Source organism: Microtus pennsylvanicus, chromosome 17 (genome assembly GCF_037038515.1).
Source record: "Microtus pennsylvanicus isolate mMicPen1 chromosome 17, mMicPen1.hap1, whole genome shotgun sequence".
NCBI classification, from domain to species: Eukaryota; Metazoa; Chordata; class Mammalia; order Rodentia; family Cricetidae; genus Microtus; species Microtus pennsylvanicus.
The window spans coordinates 11,348,164-11,369,920 of record NC_134595.1 but is presented as its reverse complement, the minus strand read 5'-3'; the positions used below and the strand labels follow the sequence as shown (position 1 = coordinate 11,369,920).

Genomic DNA, 21,757 nt, shown 5'->3' with positions numbered 1-21,757 from the left:
TAACTGAGCTTAGCCTTCCAAAGGGCAGGTGCATTGCTTTATGGACCTTTCTGCAAAACACATAGAAGTGATGAGTGAAAGACAGGGAGGAAGCAGTGCTGCTGTTATGCACCCTGACAAGCAGGAGCATGCACAGCGTCTCTGTGTCACTGCCTCGGAGGAATGAGACTCCTGGAAGCAAACACGAGCCCTAACTTCCTCTTTCCCTCATCCAGCCACGTGCTTCGGAAGAGCTCTGACATCACTGATAGATAGATTGATTTGAAGCAGCCCAGAGCGACACTTAAATATCACAGGTGTTTGCAAGGATTTTCTGCTCCAGCCACTACAATTCCTGCATGGCGTAGGAAGTGTTGGTTAACAAACTTCCTTTGTCTCTCTTTTATGTCGCAGTTCTGACTTACTTTCTACTTGTCTAATTTGTTGTTAGAATTAAATAATATTTCCCGCAACCACTTTTCTTCCTTATGCTGATACTGAGACAGGTTTTCTGAGTTTGCTTCTTATCTTCATGTGAAGTTTGGGTGATTTTAGTCAACACCTTCAAATTTTTGATATGTTCAAATCAAATTAGCATCACTCTCTTAACTATTGAAAAAAACTCAGGTCAGATATTATGTAAAATTATCTGATAATACTGAAATGTTGGACACAGAGTTAGCCTAATCAATCCAAAGCCCGCTCTCTCTCTCTCCCCACACATACACGTACACGGGGTACACACAATCTGTTTCATTTATAAGATTTTCAAAATGTCCCTAAGGAATTGAAAGAAACACTGAGGCTTTGATTATTGAAGACCCTAGTTAAGTTACACTTATTTTCCTGCCATTGAGGAATCTTGGGCTCATCAGATGACTAATTTATAAAACAGGGGCAGTTAGTTTGCAGGTAGAGAAGAACACAGCCTGGACGGCAGGGAAAGCTGGTTCCAAGAGGAAGCACACCTGCTGAGGTGCTACCTTGTGTTTGGAGGGACAGAGGACGCTGGGAGACAGTTCTGCGGAAGGATGCGGACTGATAATGTATGCTGAGGAAAGCGTTTGCCCTTTTCACATGTTTTCTCAGTTCTTGGTGTAATGACGATAATTAATCTAAGAACTACTAAATGTAACACCGGCTCTCATTTGTCAAGCCCTTAGCCTTGTATATTCGAGGATGCTTCAGTCATTAACACACTCAGTCTTTATAATTAGATAAAATACATCATTAAGAAGAATACTAGCTAAACTGCATCATTAATTTTGCACCAAAATGACTGACACGTTACATGAAGTCTGTATTTAACCAGTAGAAGCCTTACTTGTCCGTAGTACGTTTACGAAGCAGTATAATTTCAAGCTATATTTGATTTCTCCAAGCAATCAGCTTCTTCCGGTAGATTGCCTTGCCATGTCTCCTGTCACTTGAGGCATGTGAGCTGGTCCTTTGCTGAACCAAACTACACTTAATAAACCTTCCTTCCCACCACAGAATGCAGCCCAGGTTCACCATATGCAAACTCCTCTGTATGAAACAGAAGGCATCACACATTTTAAGGCTGAAACAGCTCAGAAAAATCATTTCTTTTTTTTTAAATGTAACTCTTCTTTAATCAGATAGAAAACAGGTCTTTACTCACTTATTTCTTTAAAACATATTTCTATCACCAAAAAGATTTGTACTATGTGTGTGTGTGTGGGGAAACAGACTCATTGTCCTGAATAATAAATAGGAAGAAACAAGCTATCCTCATATGTTAGGGGAAATATGGTGAGGAAAAATTCAAATGATCTTTGCACGCTGGCCTTCTGCTCTGTGTTGTCTTAAGTGCAGGTAGCCACGGTGGTTACACAGGAGATGTCTTTAGTGGGAAATGAATGTGGTTTTAGTCTTCATTCCGTCAACACTGTAAAGTAAGGCTTTTGAATCTAGTTTGCTGATGGGTGAAAAAGTTGATCCAATAGAATATAAACATCAATATTTTCCTTTATATTTTAGAGGATGATTTATGAAAGACATGGGGAATTAATGTTTGTAGCTGACTTAAGTAGCCCTTTGTTGTTATTCCGTTTTGCCGTCTACTTTACAGGAATAAGGTAATTTGACCTTCTGTGGAAGAGCCAGTGAAAGGCAGACTTTGAAGCTGCCTGGCACAGAACACATTGCCCTCCTGCACTATTTAGGAGTCTCGGAATCCTATGGACATGTGCTCTGCCCTTCCCCTGGAAATGCTTCATCTCTAGCATGTTTGTTTTACAACTGGTAATGCTTGGCACGAACTGTCTAAGAGGAAGTGAGAAAATAGTAAACGAAAGTGAAAGACTTGCACTCAATTAAGCCCTATTTTTCAGAATAGTTTCATGAAAATGTAAATGGATATATTGAGTGCATATTTAGCAATTTTCCTAATAGGTGCATAAAATGGGCAATGAAGCTTTCCTTTGCTTAAAAAGGAATCTTATAAAGGAGCTGAAAAGTCAAGTGGAAGAAATTATTAGTTGGTTAATTAATTTACAGAGTACAAATTATAGCAAGGAATCATAGCACAATTTCCACAATTAATAAGTGACATGTCATTAATTATTTAATCACAAAATTATAAAAATAAAAAATTATGTTATCTTGGCTATAGATTTTTCTGTTTTCTCTTTTAAATCATAATTTTAGATTACAAGTATAATGTACATTTATTGTAAGAACTTAAGCATTATTAATAATTTGCATATTTTCTTCTAGCTTTTAAAAACAAACATCTATCTATCATCTATCTATCTATCTATCTATCTATCTATCTATCTATCTATCATCTATCTATCTATCATCTGTTTATCTATCCACCTATCTTATCATCTACTATCTATCTATGTATCTATATAGACTTAGCTGACTAGTTATAACACCACCTTTTCCCACAGGATACTTGTATTGACAATACACATTAAATTTTGAGACATTCTTCAATGATTTATCTTGATTGTCAAGCTGACTGGATTTAGAATCACCAAGGAGACACACTACTTAATGTGTTTGTAAAGGTGTGTTCAGAGAGAATGGGAAGGCCCTCTCCATATGTGTGTGGTACTGTCGTATGGGCACGGTCTATAGAATTCATCTTTCTCTGCAATGTTACTGGCTCCTCACAGTCTTACAGCTTTTGCCACCATAATGAACTATATCTTCATTTTACTTCATGAGCTGAAATCAACATACTTTCCTATAAGCTACTTTTGTTAAACAACTGGCCAGAGAAATAAGAAAATTAATTGATATACCTCAGTAACTTTTCCACTTTTTGTTTACTTTTGCTTATTTATTTCAATTCATTTATTACATTTGAAAGGTTAAAATTATAGTTTTATGAATTACTTTTCCATAGTTAGTAAGCTGGTTTCTACCCTGCTACTAAATGCATTCTCTATTTCCGTCACTCAGATATGGTGGTCGATACTTGCAATCCTAGTACTCAGGAGGATAACAAATTCAAGGTCAGCCTTGGCTACATATGCAGGGCCTATCTCCAAAACAAAACAGAAAATGCAAATATTTTGTCAACTTATAAAAATATTATACTGCATAGAAAATTTGATATTTCCTTAAGTTTATTATACGAGAATTAGGAACTTAATTTTATATTCATTTTAACCTGATATAATATTTTGATTGCTATTTATTTATTTGTGCATTTATTTATTTTTTGAGTGTAGTGTTATATGCATACATATGATACATATGTGTCTATGTATGTGTGTGCTCCATGGTGTGTGTGTGTATATGAAGGCAAAGAACAACTTGTAGGAGTCAGTTGTTTTTTTCCCTTAACAATATGGGTCTCAGGGATTAAACTACAAGTAGCAAACTTGGCAGGAAATGTCTTTACCAACTAAGCCATTTTGCTAGACCTGTTATTCATATATATATATATATATATATACACTTAAGTAAACTGTTATGACTTGAATTAAAATCTTATCCTAAAATACCATTAATTATTTCTGTATCATTCATTCTTTTGATCTAAAATGTAATGTGATATCTATTGTTGCTTTTAGAAAAAAAATTAAATCTACATTTATTTATAAAAAAGTTTACGATAATTTCTCATTAATTAGAAACTAGATATGAGCAAAATTGTTCATTTGTGATGTCACATATGTGGGATTCCTAAGGCAAAAGGCACATGTGCTTGAATTTTGTACACATTATCAAATTTCTTTTTATATCCATCAGCAATGCAGAAGAATGCCTATTTAATGCAGTGAAGTAGGTTATTAAACGCTTGACATTATACTAGAGTGAAAAATTGAATCAATTAAAAAATTCATTTTCTTTCTTTTAAGTATATTTGAGCTATCCATATAGTGATAGGGTAGTTTTTAAAAAATTTATTAGATTTTTTTTGTAAAAACATACCAGTCCAAATCCCCACTCCCTCCCTTCCCCTCCATTCCCTCCACACACCCTCTCACCATATCCCCATCCCATCCCCAGAGAGGGTAAGGCACATTGCTTTGTGGAAGGTCCAAGGCTCTCCCCACAACATCTAGGCTGAGCAAGGTATACATCCACAGAGAATAGGACCCCAACAAGCCAGTACAAGCAGTAAAGATAAATCCCAGTGCCACTGCCAGTGGTCCCCCAGTCTGCCCCAGCCTTACAACTGTCAACCACATTCAGAGGGACTAGTTTGGTCCTATGCTTGTTCCTTCCCAGCAATAGAGGAGAGGGTGCCTAAACTGGCCTTGCCCTGTAGTCAGACTGATGATTGTCTTAAATATCACCATAGAACCTTCACCCAACAACAGATGGAAACAGAGGCAGCGACCCACATTGAAGCACTGAATTGAGCTCCCAAGGTTCAGTTGAAGAGGGGAAGGAATGAGAATATGAGGATAGTTTTTGTTTTAGTCTCTCTGGAACACATATGAATTATTCATCAATTTATAAAATATAGATATGGGATTTTCCCTTTATGGATTTCTAATAGTACTTTATATAAGCAAGGACACTTTGCAATATTAAGATTAATTTTTGTTCCAGTTTTAGATTTGTATGAAATGTTTTCGTAATTTTGCACAATATAGTGATTTTTTTCTGCCACTTCAAGATTATGTATGGATTTGGGCAGTTTTTCTTTTAAGAATGTTATTTATATTTAGTGACTGAGGAAATAGGGAAATGGAGTTTGGATCTGCAAAAAGCCATGTAAACGTTGAGTGGTCAAGGCAGCTGCATGTGATTCCAGATATGGAAGGTGGCGACAGGGGATTCCCAGATCAAACTATCCAGAAAGGCTAGACATGTCTTCAAGCTCAGGGATTGATTGAGAGGCCCTTCCTCAATGAATAAAATGGAAGATCCGTGGAGAATAACAATAATCAGGGGCATCCACATGCATGTACATCCACATACGTATGCCACACACATACCAAAATATGCATATACACACATGCTACCACACACATACAGAGGATGCAAAAACAAATTATATTCAATCTGATGAAATTTGTACTGAATTATAGGATATAAGTTTTAAAGTATTTTTTTGATAACTATTCAGTTGTTCTAACACATTTCTTCTACAAACCATCTCTGCAGTGATTTCAGTTATGATTTAATCATGTACCGGATTCTCTCTCACAGTTAAGTGTCTTAATGAACTTTTATTATATCCCATTGGTATCTTTGAATTAGGCACCAATGTTAGCTTTATTTTAATGACATTTTATTACATTTTATATACATAGACACCTATATAGAAATCTGCATATTCCTTTTGTAACTTGCCAATTTACTCAGTTCCAAAATATTTAATATTTAATTTTCTTATGTTTCCAAGTATATTATTACATCTGTTGTATATGAGGAGAGTTTTACCTGTTTCTAATTTTTACTCCCTTTTCTACTCATGTTAACCTGGTTCTTACCAGATGTGAGCCTCTCGTCTATCTGCAAATCTCTACCTACTAATATCTATCTACATCTACGTCTCTCATGTCTCTGTTACCTATTTCCCCATTCATCAATCATCTATTAGTCTATCTATCTATCTATCTATCTATCTATCTATCTATCTATCTATCTATCTATCTATTATCTATCTATCTAATCTATCATCTTTTTATCATGCATCTATCTATCTATCCACCCACCCACCCACCCACCTATCTGTCTGTCTGTCTATTTATCATCTATTTATCACTACCCATCTGCCTATCATCTATCTAAAATAAAAGTGATATCATCATCCAAAGAGTTTTTATTAAGAATTTCATTAGTGTTTACCTATCAAATATGATTCTTTTCCTTTTGGATGAGCATGATGTATTTTATCATGCAAAAACTCTCTGTTTACTTTATCTGGATGTTTGGTTCTTTTCTGTGGTGGTGACTGTCACCGAGGTGGTGGTGGTGTGACTGTGGCTATGTGGTGGTGTGACTGTGTGGTGGTGTGATTGTGTGGTGGTGGTGTGACTTGCTGACTTTTATATAATGTCTTTAATTGGATGCAGAAACGATAACACAATCTTATTTCTCAAATAGAGAAGTAAGAGAAATTATAATAGAATTCTCATGTTAACTATTCTCAAATCTGTCATAAACCCTACATGGTCAGAAAGCATAGATTTTAAAAGGCTGCTAGTTCATGTGCTAACAAAGGATAAAATGCCTTACCCCAAATCTCTGAAGACAAACAATTTCCAAAGAATCTGAATAAAAATTAAGGCACGGTTAAAACTAGACCTGAACTCCTGTGAGACTCATTACCTTTACTCAATACTTGTAATATGATTATTATACATTTTTACAGAAATGCCATGTTATCCGTTAAAGAATGTTACTTCACACCACTGGTGATATATAACTTATAAACCACACTTGCCAGTAAAATCTATGAACTAAAGACATTCACTATGAACTTTATTATACTTTCATTAAAAATTTTCACATAGAATCATGAATATTATCGCTTTTATTTTTAGTTTGATATCTGTTTTTCTTTTTTTGACTCTTTTTTATTATTTAATTAATCTTTGTTTTTCTTTAGTCAGTATTATGCTCTATTACAAAAGGGCTCATATCTTTCTAGCATATTCTCTGGAAAAGTTTAATGGTGTTTACCTTGTTTTTTCCTAAATGTATGATGAAACTTTTAAAATGTGAAATACAATAGTTATCTAAAGCATCTACTCAATAAGGAGGCTTATCGAAATGAAAGCCCAAGTCCACTGCTTTCACATCTCCTGTGCTCTAGCGCCCATTCCAGTCCCTGGATCATCATTTAAAAGTTGGTGTTAATTTTTCTAGAACTCTTCTTACGTTATGCAATGCATAGAAATAATAAAAGTATTTACTTATATTTAACCCTGATTAATAGTGAGTAGAGATTGAGCATTGTTTATATTTTAGAGCATGATATTTATGACTTTCCACATAATTCTGTTATGTTTATGATTAGTGTGAATTTACTGCATTAAAAATATTAGATCTCTTCTCCCTTTCTCTTCTAATTTCTGACCCCTACAAGTAACAATTGAATCATTACATTCTCCTACTCCTCTTTCTCTGCTTCCCTTCCTCCATCTCCTCTCCTCCTCCCCTCTTCTTTTTCTCTGTGAGTATTTTTGCATGCACATGTATGTGTGGGTGTACGGAAATCAGAATTCTATACTGTGTGTCTTCCCCAATCACTCTTCATCAAGCTTTTTGAGAGCAAGCCTTCCAATGAAGCTGCAATTAACCAATTCATTGGACTTTCTGGTCAGTGATCTGATTGTTTCTATCCCGTTTGCCTGGATTTCAGATGTTCCTAGATTTTGAAATGGGTGCCTCAGATCCACGGGTCTTCGGGCTTGTATGGAAAGCATTTACGAGCTGAGCTATCTCTTTGGCTCCTATCATAACAATTCTACTGTATAACTAATATTAGGGGCCTTTCTAATCCCGTACAATTTAATGTACACTTAGTATATGCATCTCATTATAGATATATTATGCATTGCTGTGTTCTATTGTTTTAGATGGCCCAGGAAAATGTTAGTTTTTAAAGGCTGTGATGTATTTCATCACTTTACTGAAAGCAATAAGGTTTTGTTCCACCTTCTCAATCCTAAAATGCAGTGAAAATTTTGTGCATGAATGTGGGACAAAATGCTCATTGTACAATAGTCAACTTTAAAAGACATGAAAATTTTCATAGAAAATGCTTTTCTTAAAAGTTGTCCAAAATTTTCTCAACATTTTTCTGAACATTTTTGTCAATGTGAAGTGTTGCCAATATTAGAATATTATCAATACAAAATTGGTATCCTGTTCTTATAATTTCTGATTCATTTTGGTTAAGCACATTTCTCAATTTATTAGAAATTATTTTCTTCTGAGAAAATATTTTTTAATTATTTGCTCATTTCTTACCCCATGGATTTGGTTTTTATTTCTTATTAATTTCAAGGAACTCTTTGTACATATTAGGGCTACCAGCTATTGTTCATGGTAAATCTTTAGAAGTCCTAGAGAATACAACGAGTTTCAACTTTTGTTTCTATATAACCTGCCACTCTGACACAGTTTTCCTTTCTCTTTGCCCTTCTGGCTAGCCTACTACCTGCCTGACTTTCATGACCATTAAACTGGAAGAGAATACGAGTGCAGAGTTAACTGTTTGAGTAGGGTTTGTGTCAACTTTAGCTTAGTTAGGAGAGAGATGACGCTGCTCACTCGACGTGTATAGAGGGTTACGGGAGGGTCCTGGCTCTCCCAGATTTCATGAGGTAACTTCAGCGACACAAATAATAACTGACAATTATCCAATGAAAAAAATGTCAATAAAAATAAACTTAATGGTGTTGGTGCTTTAGTGATAGAAATATTTATTAACTTCTCACATACTTCATTTGCAAAGCCATACCTTTGCCATCTATAAACATGGTTTCTAATGACTTAAACTTAAATTGTTAAAATAATTAAAAAACTCAAAAGTTGCATGAATGATTAAGAATAAGAAATTGCTAAAAATGTTACTTCCCATTTAAAGAAACAATATACATTCTTGGTTATCGACCATATATGTTATGATCAGTTTCCAAATAAAATATTTATTCTACTCCCTAAACCGAAACATTTTTGTTAGCAAATACTATACTAATACTAATTTATTACTTATTTTTGCATATTATTAAGACATATAAGCAGCTGGAGAGATGGCTCAGTGGTTAAGAGGTTTGCTTGTTCTTCCAAAGGTCCTGAGTTCAATTCCCAGCAACCACATGGTGGCTCACAATGTGATTTGGTGCTCTCTTCTGGCCTGCAGGGATACATTCAGGAAGAACACTGTTTACATAATAAATAAATAAAATTATTATTAGGTATTATATAAAAAAACAAATAAACAATTACCCCTGTAAAGTGTGCTCATTAGTTAGCATGGAAAGGTCTGTGGATAAAGGTATGTTAAAGTAACATAACATTATGACAGTTGGCAGAGTTTGAAAATGCCATGTTTTTTTCAAGGAGGCCTTTGCTTCACCAGCTCTTGCAGGTGTGTAGAGCTTATGTGTCCTCTTATATGATTATTATACACACCCTGTTTGGTCATTCATATCTTTCACTAATGTTTTTTTTTTACCCTGATTACACTCACAGTTTTTCTTAGTGCTGAACTAAATTAGTAAGAATGAAGTCTTTTTGTGGCTTGCTTTTATTTATTCAGAACCACTAGACATCTTATTTGAGGTAACCTTCAAGATGAAGAAATTAAAAATTCTCCTTCATTCTTAACATAATCAGAGAAAAGTTCTAGAAGTTTCGTGCTACCAAATTAATATTTACAAATTATATTGAGACAAAGGAAAAGTATCATTGTTTATCTAGGGAAGAAATTAAATTTCATTTTATAAAATAAGAATTCTCAGTTTTGTAATAATTGTTCTCATTCTTTTTGGTGACAGTTGTCTCTCAATTACCAATATATTGTTTTCCTACTTTGTTGGCTTATGAATAACCTGAAAGCAAGGACTTTTGTATTATTGATACTAAATTTTAAGGTTAAATATGATAGACCCAACCAATTTAAACATTTAGTTTCTATCTTTACTCCATCTTACTTTGGGCAAATTCTAACCAGGAAGTTGGAAAAATCAATCTTGTTACATGAAAGATTTGACTGTCAAGACAGTACCAGCATTTATGTAAAATGAAAAAATTGTTTGCCAAGTCACCAATATTTATAAAGATTTAAGAAAATACACAGAATGTTAAGGGATTATGTATAAATTAGGATCTACTGCCTCTACCTGATCCACAGGGCGTATTTTTAACTTGTGCTTTTACTTTAATCTAAGAAGATAAGAGACATTCTTTTATGTAATAGTTTTCACTATAGTGAACAAGTTTATCATCTAATATAATAAGATCAGCTTACTATGTGCTAGAATTTTCAATACACTCCTACTTACAGTCTGTTTTGATATTTATTTACGCTCCAGCTCTTCTACATATGTACAATCTGTGATCCGCTTCTATTTTCTTAACTATGCTTAGAAAATTAGCAACTCAAGTGTGGGCACAGTTTGTTTCATTAATAAAATACAGGTTTCAGAGGCTCTTACTGGTCTTTTTGATCAACGCCCTTTGGCGGTTATCACACTTTCTATTTTGAGAATAATTGTCAAATTAATGACATTTGATAATAAAACATCTCTTAATATTATGTTATAGCAAGAGTTAGTATTCCTACTTATTTAAATGCAGATTCATTTCCCTTATTATTTTAAAAAGTAATAATTTCTTTGGAAGTACAAGATGAAGCCGAAATGGAGTCTGTAAACTATGTCAGGGACACAGCATCAGAAAACTGTGTACTTAGCATGAACTCATCAGTTTTATGAATAGATGTCTCAAAGCTTGTTCAATACACATGTGCAAAGAGAGTTTTATTTGAAGAAAAAATTCTAATATATGTAAAATGCAAGCTAATCTTGAATAATGACATATTAAACATGGCAGTTGAAATGGCCATCTGAGCATTTGGCTAGACATGAAGTCTAGATATTGTATAGGCTTGTGTTGGGTATCTGGGGTGATTTATTAGAAACATGCATTTATACTGCATCCTAAATACATGGACTAGAATCTCTAATTCTGAGGGAATGCTGAATGCATACTGTAAGCACTTGCTCTAAAAGCGGAGCAAAGTTAACAAGGGCCACCTGGAGAAGAAAATATCCGCAAGGACCTGTTTAGATGGTTACTTCCAAACCAAAAAAAAAAAAAAATCTCCAGTTAAAGACTTGTCAATCCCATTTTTAAAGATTGATTGGGTAGCTGAGCTTTCCTTCTTTTTATCCTTGGAGAAAATGAAAAATAACAAGTTCTCTTCTACTTTAGACCAACCATTCATATACTCCATGACAGTTACTTTTCCCCTGAGCCTTCTCTTCGGGACAAATTATGGTAACTCTTTCAGTCTATCCTCCCAGGTCCTATTTTTTTCAAACATTAAATCATCTTACTGTTCTTTCTTGTATCTTTTCCAGTTTCTTTAAACCTTTTCAGAAATATGAAGTTTTAAATTGTGTATCTTTGCATATAGAAGGCATGTTAGAACTTCAGGGGTGTATTTATTTCTGGTTCCTGAATCAGAAATGGTCAGCATAAGTCAGCTGGATAAGAAGAAAATGAGAAGTCAAGTGAGCAGTTTAATAATGTAATGGACTATGTGATAAGAAACAGGAAAGCCTATGCCCGGAAAAACATCAGATGGGGTTATGATTAGTGTTTTTGGAAGATACCAAACCACAAAATTTATTTTGAAAACAATAGGAGTCCCTTTTGCTTTGTCTTTAAATAACATTATGCTATTTTTAAACTAATTAACCCATCTGTTAAGGAAAAGATTAGTAGGTGAGTTAATGTAAATTGAAAATGTATGTATGTATGCATGTACCCTAAGAGACAGTCACGGATCTCATCCAAGAGCACATCAGTTCAGCCATAGACTAATAAGGGGGGGCGACAACCACTTTCCCTTCCAAGAAGATGGGAATGTCCGTGGGGCATTTGTTGACTGTTAGCTAGAGAAGTATTTCCTGTCTTTTGTCAGAACATGACCAGGAGGAGGAGTGTGATTGTATGATCTTTGCTGATAGTGTCCTGGAAGATCATTGCTTTGCAATGTTTTCTCTATGGCACTATGATGATTTCAGATGGCTAAAATATTGTAACTTTCTCAACTATTCCATTTCATAAGGGGAAAAAATGAATCCATAATCTTAAATACAAGTCACTTCCTCATCTATAGCAATTTCTGTGACAACAGGGCCCTTCTATAACAAAAATATTGGTTACCCCCCCCCCGCCTCCAACACATCGGTTTTAGACTTTCTTGTTTGAATTTAAGCACACTTATAATTCAATTTATATTCTTGGACAACTTAAACTTGAAGTTTTATTTATGTTCAAATCCAAATACCTGACATTTTCTCCATTTTTTTTTTTGTCTTAGGATGCACTATACACCATGAAATTTAGAAAATGGTTTCACAGGTTCCAAAAGAGTGAGAAATGCAATCAGTACAAAGTTTGGTACTGTGTTATCTCCAACAGTCTCCTTATAAAATAACAATAATAAATAATATGGGTCACAACAAAGCTAGCTTTCAAGAACTCTAATTCCCCAGATAAGAAGCTACCCATCCCTAGTCCATTTTCACTTTAAGGTTTCAGAAAAACATACATGCCAGTGCTGCCCATATTGAAAAGCCAGAAGCAGCTCTTAGAGCGCTCTTGCCCTGAATGGCATGCCGGTGTGAAATACTGGTGCCTTGTCCTAACCCCGTCTCAAAAGCTAATGCAGGGCGTTCTTACCATTTTTGCAGACAGGACAACACTGTTCTGGTTCATAGATTGGGTTGACACACTCAGGAACTGCGCAGTCTGCTACAACACAGTGAACTTCATTGCTGGGCTCACAGCGACACCATTCACATGGAGAGGGCTAGGAACAAATCTCAGATTAGCCCCTTTTCTCCTATGACTTAATGCTTGCACATTCATATGCTGTCAGAAGACAAGACATTAGTGTTTATATTGACTTTAATTTCATCCACCACTCATGTGTTCATTCTGTCCTCCAAGAAAGGCAACCTGTATACCTAAGCCAACATGAGGCACAGCTTAGGTCTCTGTGAATAATGAATGAGTGGTTCTACACCACTGCCCAACTTGGCAGAGAAGTTTGGACAGCGAACTTGCCATTTGGTTTCCAGATTCACTGTCTGCTTTACCTTCCTCTGGGAAAGAAGATATTAGAACATATGAAATCAATTTTGCAATTGGTCGTTTTTGCTTCCTAAGAAAGGTGAGTTTCTGGAAATGAGAAAATGATGAATGCATATCCTGACCCTTCTTGTACACTTGTTCAAGGCAACTTAAGCTTAGATGGCAGCTTTTCAGTGTGGATGCTATAAAATATTTATTTGGGATCCAAACATCCAGATTTAGCCTCCTGGAATAGTTTTTGAGTACCTTACCCATGCCTGCTTGCTTTGAGAAATGAACTAAAATCAATTGACTTAAAAAGCCACCATTTAAACAAGAGTTAAAGACTCTAAAATGAAGGGAAAATAATTAAAACGATACAACGCTGAAAGGAGTTTTCATCTTTACAGTACTTACGAACCAAGAATGAATGGATTTTCAGTTTCTTTTCTATAAAATGCCAGTGACCCTTTCATCCTGTATAGATCCTAGCTCTACACTTCAAGAATCTTAGGTTTTGACTTTTAAGATGAAAGGTCTGCACTCTTAGAAGTCATACATTGTCCACACTTTTCTAAACAAGCTATTTGCTCTCAGGAACTTCTGCCTCAAGCACGATGCTGTAGTTCTATACCTACAAACTGATCTAATGGAACCCTCTTATACTCCTCTGGGGCTATTGTCCAAAATTCTCATCTATTCTTCCTTTTCTTGTAGACCAGGTTGGCCTTGAACTCACTGAGAACCGCCTTATTCTGCCTCCGAAGTGCTGGGATTAAAGGCACGTGCCACCACCACCTGGCCTGTTCCTGATTCTTTCAGAAGTAATTATCCAAGTAATTTGGGTAATCAATGTTCGCTATTTCAAGTAGTTTGAGTGAGGTAGAAACCAGTGCATTGCTTATTTTAAAAACTTATTTAATCTCCATTTTTTGCTTGAAGAATGATAGCCCACTCTAATTGTCTTAGTCTTTGGATAAGAGGATTAGTTAATAGAAGCTGTGATAAAATAATGCTATGTTTAAGTGTGACAGATTGGTTTATTGAAGATAACACACAAACTCTCTACCAGTTAAATTTATGCTTTGTAGAATAATCCATCACATTATCCCATGCTTTGTCATGAACTTGAAGTTTATTGTTTATTACTATATTAAGAAATTGTATATTATCTGTTTTCTCATTTCTGTTATACTCCAAGAAAGGAATTTTTTAAATTATCATCTCATAGATGACTGAGTCAGTTGGCAGAGGTTTAACAGTTTTCTAGGTCCTATGAATAAGCAAAGGGCAGAGATTTGAAAGTAGGGATGTGACCGAATTCCATCCTGTTGCTTGACAACAAGAAACACCATCCGTCATGGCCTCATTTGAATAACTGATGTCCCGTGATCTTCGTACTTGTCCACATAGACCAGGTCCAGAGTAATTACCACTAACATTGAGGAATTGGTTTATGGAGGATATGTACTTCTTGTTGAGAAATTTACTAATTCCTGCAGTTAGTATATGAAAGTTATTGTGGGAATTTATCAGTGAAAATATGAGCTGTAATATTAGGGGGCATTTATTTAGTCCGATGGCTTATGTTAGAGAAGATTTGGTATCCTTACATTTTGAGGTCCGGAATTATTCTTGGTGGAGTCTTATAGGAACTAACAAAGACAGACAGCAATACATGGTGGATACGTGTGCAGAGGCCTGCTTTGGAATCCCAAAAAAATGCTCTTAGGGAGAACTGATACGGAATGATTGGTGATGAAAGCATGCTGGAGATTTTGAAAGGGTGTTGAGAAATGAAACAAACTAAGAAGACAAAATTATCTTCCTAATTCTCAGTATCTCATAGTTATCCTTGAACTCGGCTTATTTATGTTCCACGGCTATCTCTTTCTGGCCGTAAATCTTTAATAGTCATGTTAATTCTTTTTTATTGTATTAATTTGTTCTTTCAAATTATCTTTCCTTGAGACCTTATCCCATCATTCCCTACCATATCCATCTTCTGGACTCAATGTGGCTAGCATGTGTATCCCAGTCTAGCCTGGCATGTCCACTCTCTCATCTGCCTTCAGTTACCCAGTTTTCAGACTGTATCCCAAACAGTCTGAGGAGTTCTGCCTACATCCTCCCCATCCTTTATTTCTTCAAGCACTAAACTCCTGGCTCTCAGCATTCGCTCAAATTCCACCCACTGACCTCCTAGTGAGGCCCATTCCTGACCTTGCCAGCCTTGCCAAGTTTTACTGGCTTTGATGACATTGCTATTTTCTTTCTCAATTTGACATCTCTATGACCTCTGTCTTCCTTTGCATTTTTGAACAGAACTTTTTAGACAGTGGAAAGTTAGTAGAAGCAACCACTTAGCTTCTCTGGTATTAAGTTCAGATTTTTAAAAGCCCGCCCACCTTATAGTGTAAAACTGCAAGGTTTGGTGTTTGTAATAAAGCTTCCCATCTTAAGCACCGAGCTGGTACCAATTTCCCTTTATTGGGTCCTTCAACGCAAAAGCTACAGATTAAACCTAAAAATGCTCCCATAAAATCAAAGATTAAGGAATAAAGCTGTCTTTGGAGGAACAGAAAGTGCTGAAATAAGTAGATGGGAAAATAGTCTTACTAGTTTTTCTCCCTTTTTCAAAATAAGAACATGTGGAGCTATGTGGTTTTGTGAGCCAGATATTAGGGGAGGCCAATGATGAAGTGACACCATTCTAACATTTTAATTCTCCTTTTGGCGAAATCTCCCAAACTGCTTCACTTCTAAGCAATATTTTAGAAACATTGGAATATTTGATACATTTACATTTTCATAAAAATATTTGTAGTTATGATTACAGCTAATGTTTATTTGCTAAAGTTCATATTAAGTGGCATAAGTACAATATGCATCTTATAAATCTATTACATGACTAACTATGTGGCTTGGAATGGCTAATGTGGAACTATAGGCGGGAACTATAGAGTGACCTGCAATTCCCATTGTCACTGAATACATTGCATCTGTGACAAGTGCTGCCCCAGTTGGCCCTAGATTACAAACGCCTCATTCCTGAACTCACATATGAGAATCATTACATGAATATGATTGGATAAAGTAGCCAGTGACTTAAGTATTGGCTTAGGTAACTAGAAGGTAAACTTTCTTCCTTGGTAGTAGAATGGGAAACATGGGATGAAATGTCTGGTTAAAAATGGTTAGCTTCCAGAGACCTCGTATCTGAAACTGAACTGCAAAGTCACCATGATCTGAAAATGTTGGAGAAAAGAGATGGACTGGAATCCTGGAAACAGTGTCATGGATGCTTGTGACATTTTAAATTGGTAATAGCCTGGGAACCAGAAACTTAAGTTACTGGAATAACAAAATAACTTTAGAAAATTGTCAAATATTTTCTTTCTGAGAATGTAGGAGTTAATATGATCATCCCTAAGGGTTAAGATCCGATAACATGAATATGGTTTTACATACCATTTGGTTAGAACTGTACATGTTCTATAGAACATGTATATATATAAATGTAGAATTGTTTTGCCTGAGACACATTCTCTCACATCTGAGGAAAGTCTGGATATGAGAAATATATGACAATCAAGTCATCAGGACTTAGGGGTGTCTGTCGGTGACATTGTTTCAAATATCCAGGAAGAAATATTCACTGTCAGTAAGGCTTGCCATACAAATTCCAATCAGAAAGTTACAAGAAGCAGATGGGCAACCTCATATTTTCTGTCACCTATGGTGTCTGTTTAAAATCCACTTTTCATTCATGAAATTATTTTACTGGTTTTTGAAGATTTTTTCTTGTCTATTGCTTTCATACATTTTAAGTTACTTATAATACATTGTTTGGCTCTGAATCCTCAGCACCTACAAGATGTCTTATAATGACGATAAATATTTAACAAAATCTGCAACCATTTGTGCAGAATCTGTGTTTTCTCATACGCTGAGCCACACCTCTAGCAGCTTTGTCTGTGCTCATCATGTGTGGAAAGGGCTTTGACTCAATGGGATGTTCACGTTTTATTTAAATATCATAAAGCACACTTTGAAGGAATGGATTCCTGGCTATGAGTCATGAAATAACTATTTGGGTTCCAGTATTCTGTCTCTGAACATAAACTCACTCTGTAGAAGTAATTTTAAGTTTATAACATTCATTGTGCCGATCACAGGTAAGTCAATCCACAAGCAGTTCATCGACTAACTTATCTAGCAGCAGACGATTACAGACTTTGATTGCATTAGAAAATACTGTGCTAACTAAATTTAAGGCATGAGTATATGCAATGGAATTCCTTAAAGGACTGAGAAAAAGTTAGTCAGACCTATAATATGTGCCCAGATGAACGGTGCACATTTATCACGTTAATTTTAGTACATTGTAAAATACATTTTTAGCAAAAAGTCCTGATTTGAAACATGCTTTTTTTTTTTTAAAGAAGAACAAAACACCTCCTGAGTATTCTGAGAAATAAAAACTTGATTCCAAGAAAGGTCTCTGAGAATGCTGTTAGAAGTTGATGAGTGAATGCAGACACGGGCAGGATAGATTCTAGAGGCCAAGCTTCGTTGCAATCACTAAATCAGTGACTTTCTTTCTGACCGAGTAATATCAAGCTCCATGCAGTCAGGGTTGTTGCATTTCTCTGATCATGAGCAAAAGTTCAAGGAACTATAGCTCAACTCCCTTTTACAAAGCAACCCATTCAAACAACTATTTAAAAATCTAATCCCAACAAATTAGAAGCGTTGCTTCGCGAAGCACTCTTCTTTTGGAGATAATTTATGGCATAAATTTTATCAGTTTATGGAACAAGTCTCATTACTTCCAGTCTGGATGAGAAATTTGAAAGACTCTATTTCAAATTTGCTGATGCTTGTCAGGAATTTCGCTGTTCACTTCATTAAAATATACATTAGCTTACAAAGTGCAGGAGCAGAGTAGAGTAGTTGGCATCCCTGGCAGTTCTTGTCGATGGTGATAGGAATGCAGCAGATGCCACCAAATAATCAGCAGACCTGATGAGTTTCAACCAAAACTCACAATCATGAGAAAGATGACCCATAGCATCTGATTAAAATTCTCGTTTGTGTTTCTGATCTAACGATCTTCTGATGACCCCTCCAGTGAGCTGCCTGCCCTTTTGACTAGTTTTGGGAACACTGAGGTTGAAACTCATCAAATTACAGAGATTCAGTTGAAATGTCTTTAAGAATATTAATACTTCTGAAGCAAATGAAAAACCTGGTACAAATCTGCATATCTATATCTATATATCAATATCTATTTATGCCTCTCTATATAATCTATCTGTATATCCGTTTATCTTTGTACGTTTATACATAGCTATATCTAGATAGTATATATATATATACATACATACATAAAATCTACCTATATACCTGCATCTATACCTATAGCTACACATATCTCTCCATCTTTCTGTGTGTTCAACAACAAATGTGTATGCATGTATCATTTGAATGATGGATTAAGTAGCACTAGTTTTGGATCTTTTGAAGGAGTGTTTGATTTGAAAATGTATTATAGGATATTATCACTTATGTGCTTATAAAAACTCCTTACAATTTTGCTGAAAATAAAAGCATTTTATGAAAATGGTTGTGAAAAGTCTCTTGCTTATGCATTAATAATAAACCAGACAGCTAATAAACTATAATTTTGAAATGTGAAAATTCAAAACACTGTTTGCTTACTACAAGTAGCTATCAGCATGTATTATATCATGTAAAGTGTATAAAGTCATGACACTAGAAATGATCCATCTATCCTGCTCTTTATGAATGACAACCAAAAGTTAAGGTTTAAACAGGTATATTTTGACATTTTAACCAAGTTTTCTCAGAATAATTACTGATATGATTAAAAATGGAGAACTAAATTTCATTTTAATTTAATCTGAGCTTGAGGAAAATGTAAAAAGATCAGAAAATATATGAAAGGCCAATCTGAAAGTTTTAATTATCAAGGACAAAGAAGTTACTTTGTTTTGAAAAGTTCAGCATTATAATATGATGGTAAGATTATTTTAAATGTATATTGTTTGCTTGAAAGGGTTTCTTCTGTAAAATAGTAAACATTTTGGCATGTTTTAAAATATTTTATAATTTTGTAACATGATCAATGTATTTTAGTCATATTTATGTACCCATTTCTTTTCCTACCCTACCAGATCCACCCCAGCTTCTCCCCTACAACTTGCTGTCATTAGTTTTAACAAAAAAAGTTGCTGATAAACTCCAATTGTGACATATTTCATGTTGCCTTGATACCACCTATTTTAATAAGTGATGTGTAGAACAGATGCATTTTTAAGCTCTCAAGAAATTCCATGACAAAAATTCAGCTTTTCCCAAAGGGAATAAGTTCCAGAAAAACAGAACAAACATAGGCAAGGGAAGTGTCAGCGAATGCCCTCTTCAGTTGAACTCAGGTGTATTTTCTGTCCCACAGATACCTGTGAAGGGCTCTAGAAGGTGACATCAGGTGTCCCTTCCCTACAAGCTAGGGGGAAGCTGTATTTGGTACAAGAAGATGCTACGACAACATTCCTGAGAACATGTTCATCAGAGCCTGGTCATGAGGATGCCCCATGGACCACACATTTATGCCCCAGGGAAAATATACACAAGTGCATAACATCAAAATGTTCCTGATGGCACTGGAAAGAACAGACTGCTGACAACAGCTGATGAGTAGTCTTTGGCAGGAACATTAAAAAAATCCCACAAATCACAACTCCAGAGAACCTGGACAAAAATGAGGACACTAAAAGAGACATGCATAGATCCAATCTCCAGGGAAAGCAGAAAAAGACAAGATCTCCTGAGTAAATTGGGGGAATGAGAACCTTGGGGGAGGGTTGAAGGGGAGGGGAGAGGCAGGGAGGGGAGCTGAGAACAATATAGAGCTCAATAAAAGTCAATAAAAAAATCCAAAGTAGTTATGGGAGAAAATGAGGTCATGAGAATTCTATACTCGAAGAGTCACATAAGAAACAAATAGCAACAGTATAGTTTTACAGAAATCATTGAAAGGAAGTAATGCCACAAAGGAGAGAGCACGAGAATACAGGCAGCTAGCATTGCATGGCTGGGAAAGAATCCAGGTTCTTCTTCAGAGTCTACGAGATGGGACAAGCGCACATGTTGCATGAGGAAAGAAATAGAGAACACTTCCTAAGACCTCTGTGCCAGTGTCTCAGTTTTCTTGAGGCAAAAGTATTTTAAAAATTGAGTTATTTTCTTCCTTTTTAATTTGGCAGTAATATTGTATGTGGATGTGCTCTGGAAAGAAGTAATTAAAAGTTAATTATATTAAGTGGTTTATAATTGTTAATACCAAAATATATCATGGTTCCAATTGAAAGGTCAAACAACTTCCTCCTGAACTTTATAGTTTATTATTTCATAGTTAGCTCATAGCTTACCCGGTTCTAAAACAAATATATTGGGATGGTTTATGGGCAATAAAACCAAAGTATATTTTAGTTAACGAATTTCCTGACCGTCTTCCATGTGTTAGCATATGACTTGGTACTTGTGCTGTTGCGTGTGCTGTCTGCAGTGGGAATGGTTGTATGATAACGAAGGAAGAGGACATCTGGAAGGGAAGTTCTGCCATCACCTTCCCTGGTGTTTACCTTCATCAGATTAACCTTCTTCAGCTTAGGTTTTCTCATTTTTAAAGAAGCAAGTGATAAATATATAATCTTTTAAAAACTTTACATCTTATTACCTTTTATTTGTATCTTTTGTGTGAGTTTTGTGGAGTGCATATGCCACAGAATACGTATAGAAATCAGAGTACAAAAAGAGTTTTTTCCCTTGCCCTTGACAGTGCTTTAATTTTCACACTGGGCTGTCCCAAGGAAGCAATGCTTTATGTGGACAAACAGGCCGTCTATGTGACTTTGGACTTGTCTTCGTCAAAGCCCCTCCCGACAGTAGCTCTCCCTCTCCCCCTCCTCATGAGATGATTTTAAATGCCTTTGAGTTTCCTAAGGAAGTGTAGTGCTCATAGGTCATTTAATTAAATCATGGCATTTTTGCTTTCATTATGAATTCTTTGAAATGTTTAATTTCTAAAAATAGTGTTGCTCAGAGTTTTGAAAGCTATCCAAATATTTTGCAGACTCTTACATGTGGCAATGTTTGCATTCAAAGAGTAAATAGATTGAGAATGGTGTTGGGCGACACTTTTAGACAGTTCAGTAAATCCCAATTTACCGATGAAATTTCAGTCCTTCATCAGATTCATTGTAAATTCAGATTTTTGAAAAAGAACAATAACTTTGGTTCACAGTTTTTGAAGTCTTGATTTTCATATCTTCCAGTTTTAATGTGACTGTCCCAGAGTCTTATTAACAAAAGGAATATTCTTCATGGTTGTCTTTTTCTCTTTAATGAAGCTTTCTAAATTTCAGGAGTCAAAGGTTTGCTATTTTAGCAGGAGTTTATTTTTAATGCTGGAGGAAAATTAAAGTTAGACTGA

The 21,757-nt window shown here is 35.4% G+C and overlaps 1 protein-coding gene across 1 annotated transcript in view; it reads right to left on the bottom strand.

Moving 5' to 3' along the window:
- The window catches only part of Vwc2l (von Willebrand factor C domain containing 2 like), a 159,205-nt gene that overhangs the window by 121,790 nt on the left and 15,658 nt on the right, over positions 1–21,757 (bottom strand). The window contains exon 3 of the mRNA XM_075951746.1: positions 12,844–12,973. Coding sequence (XP_075807861.1) covers positions 12,844–12,973 — 130 coding nt within the window. The remainder of the gene's footprint in view (positions 1–12,843; positions 12,974–21,757) is intronic.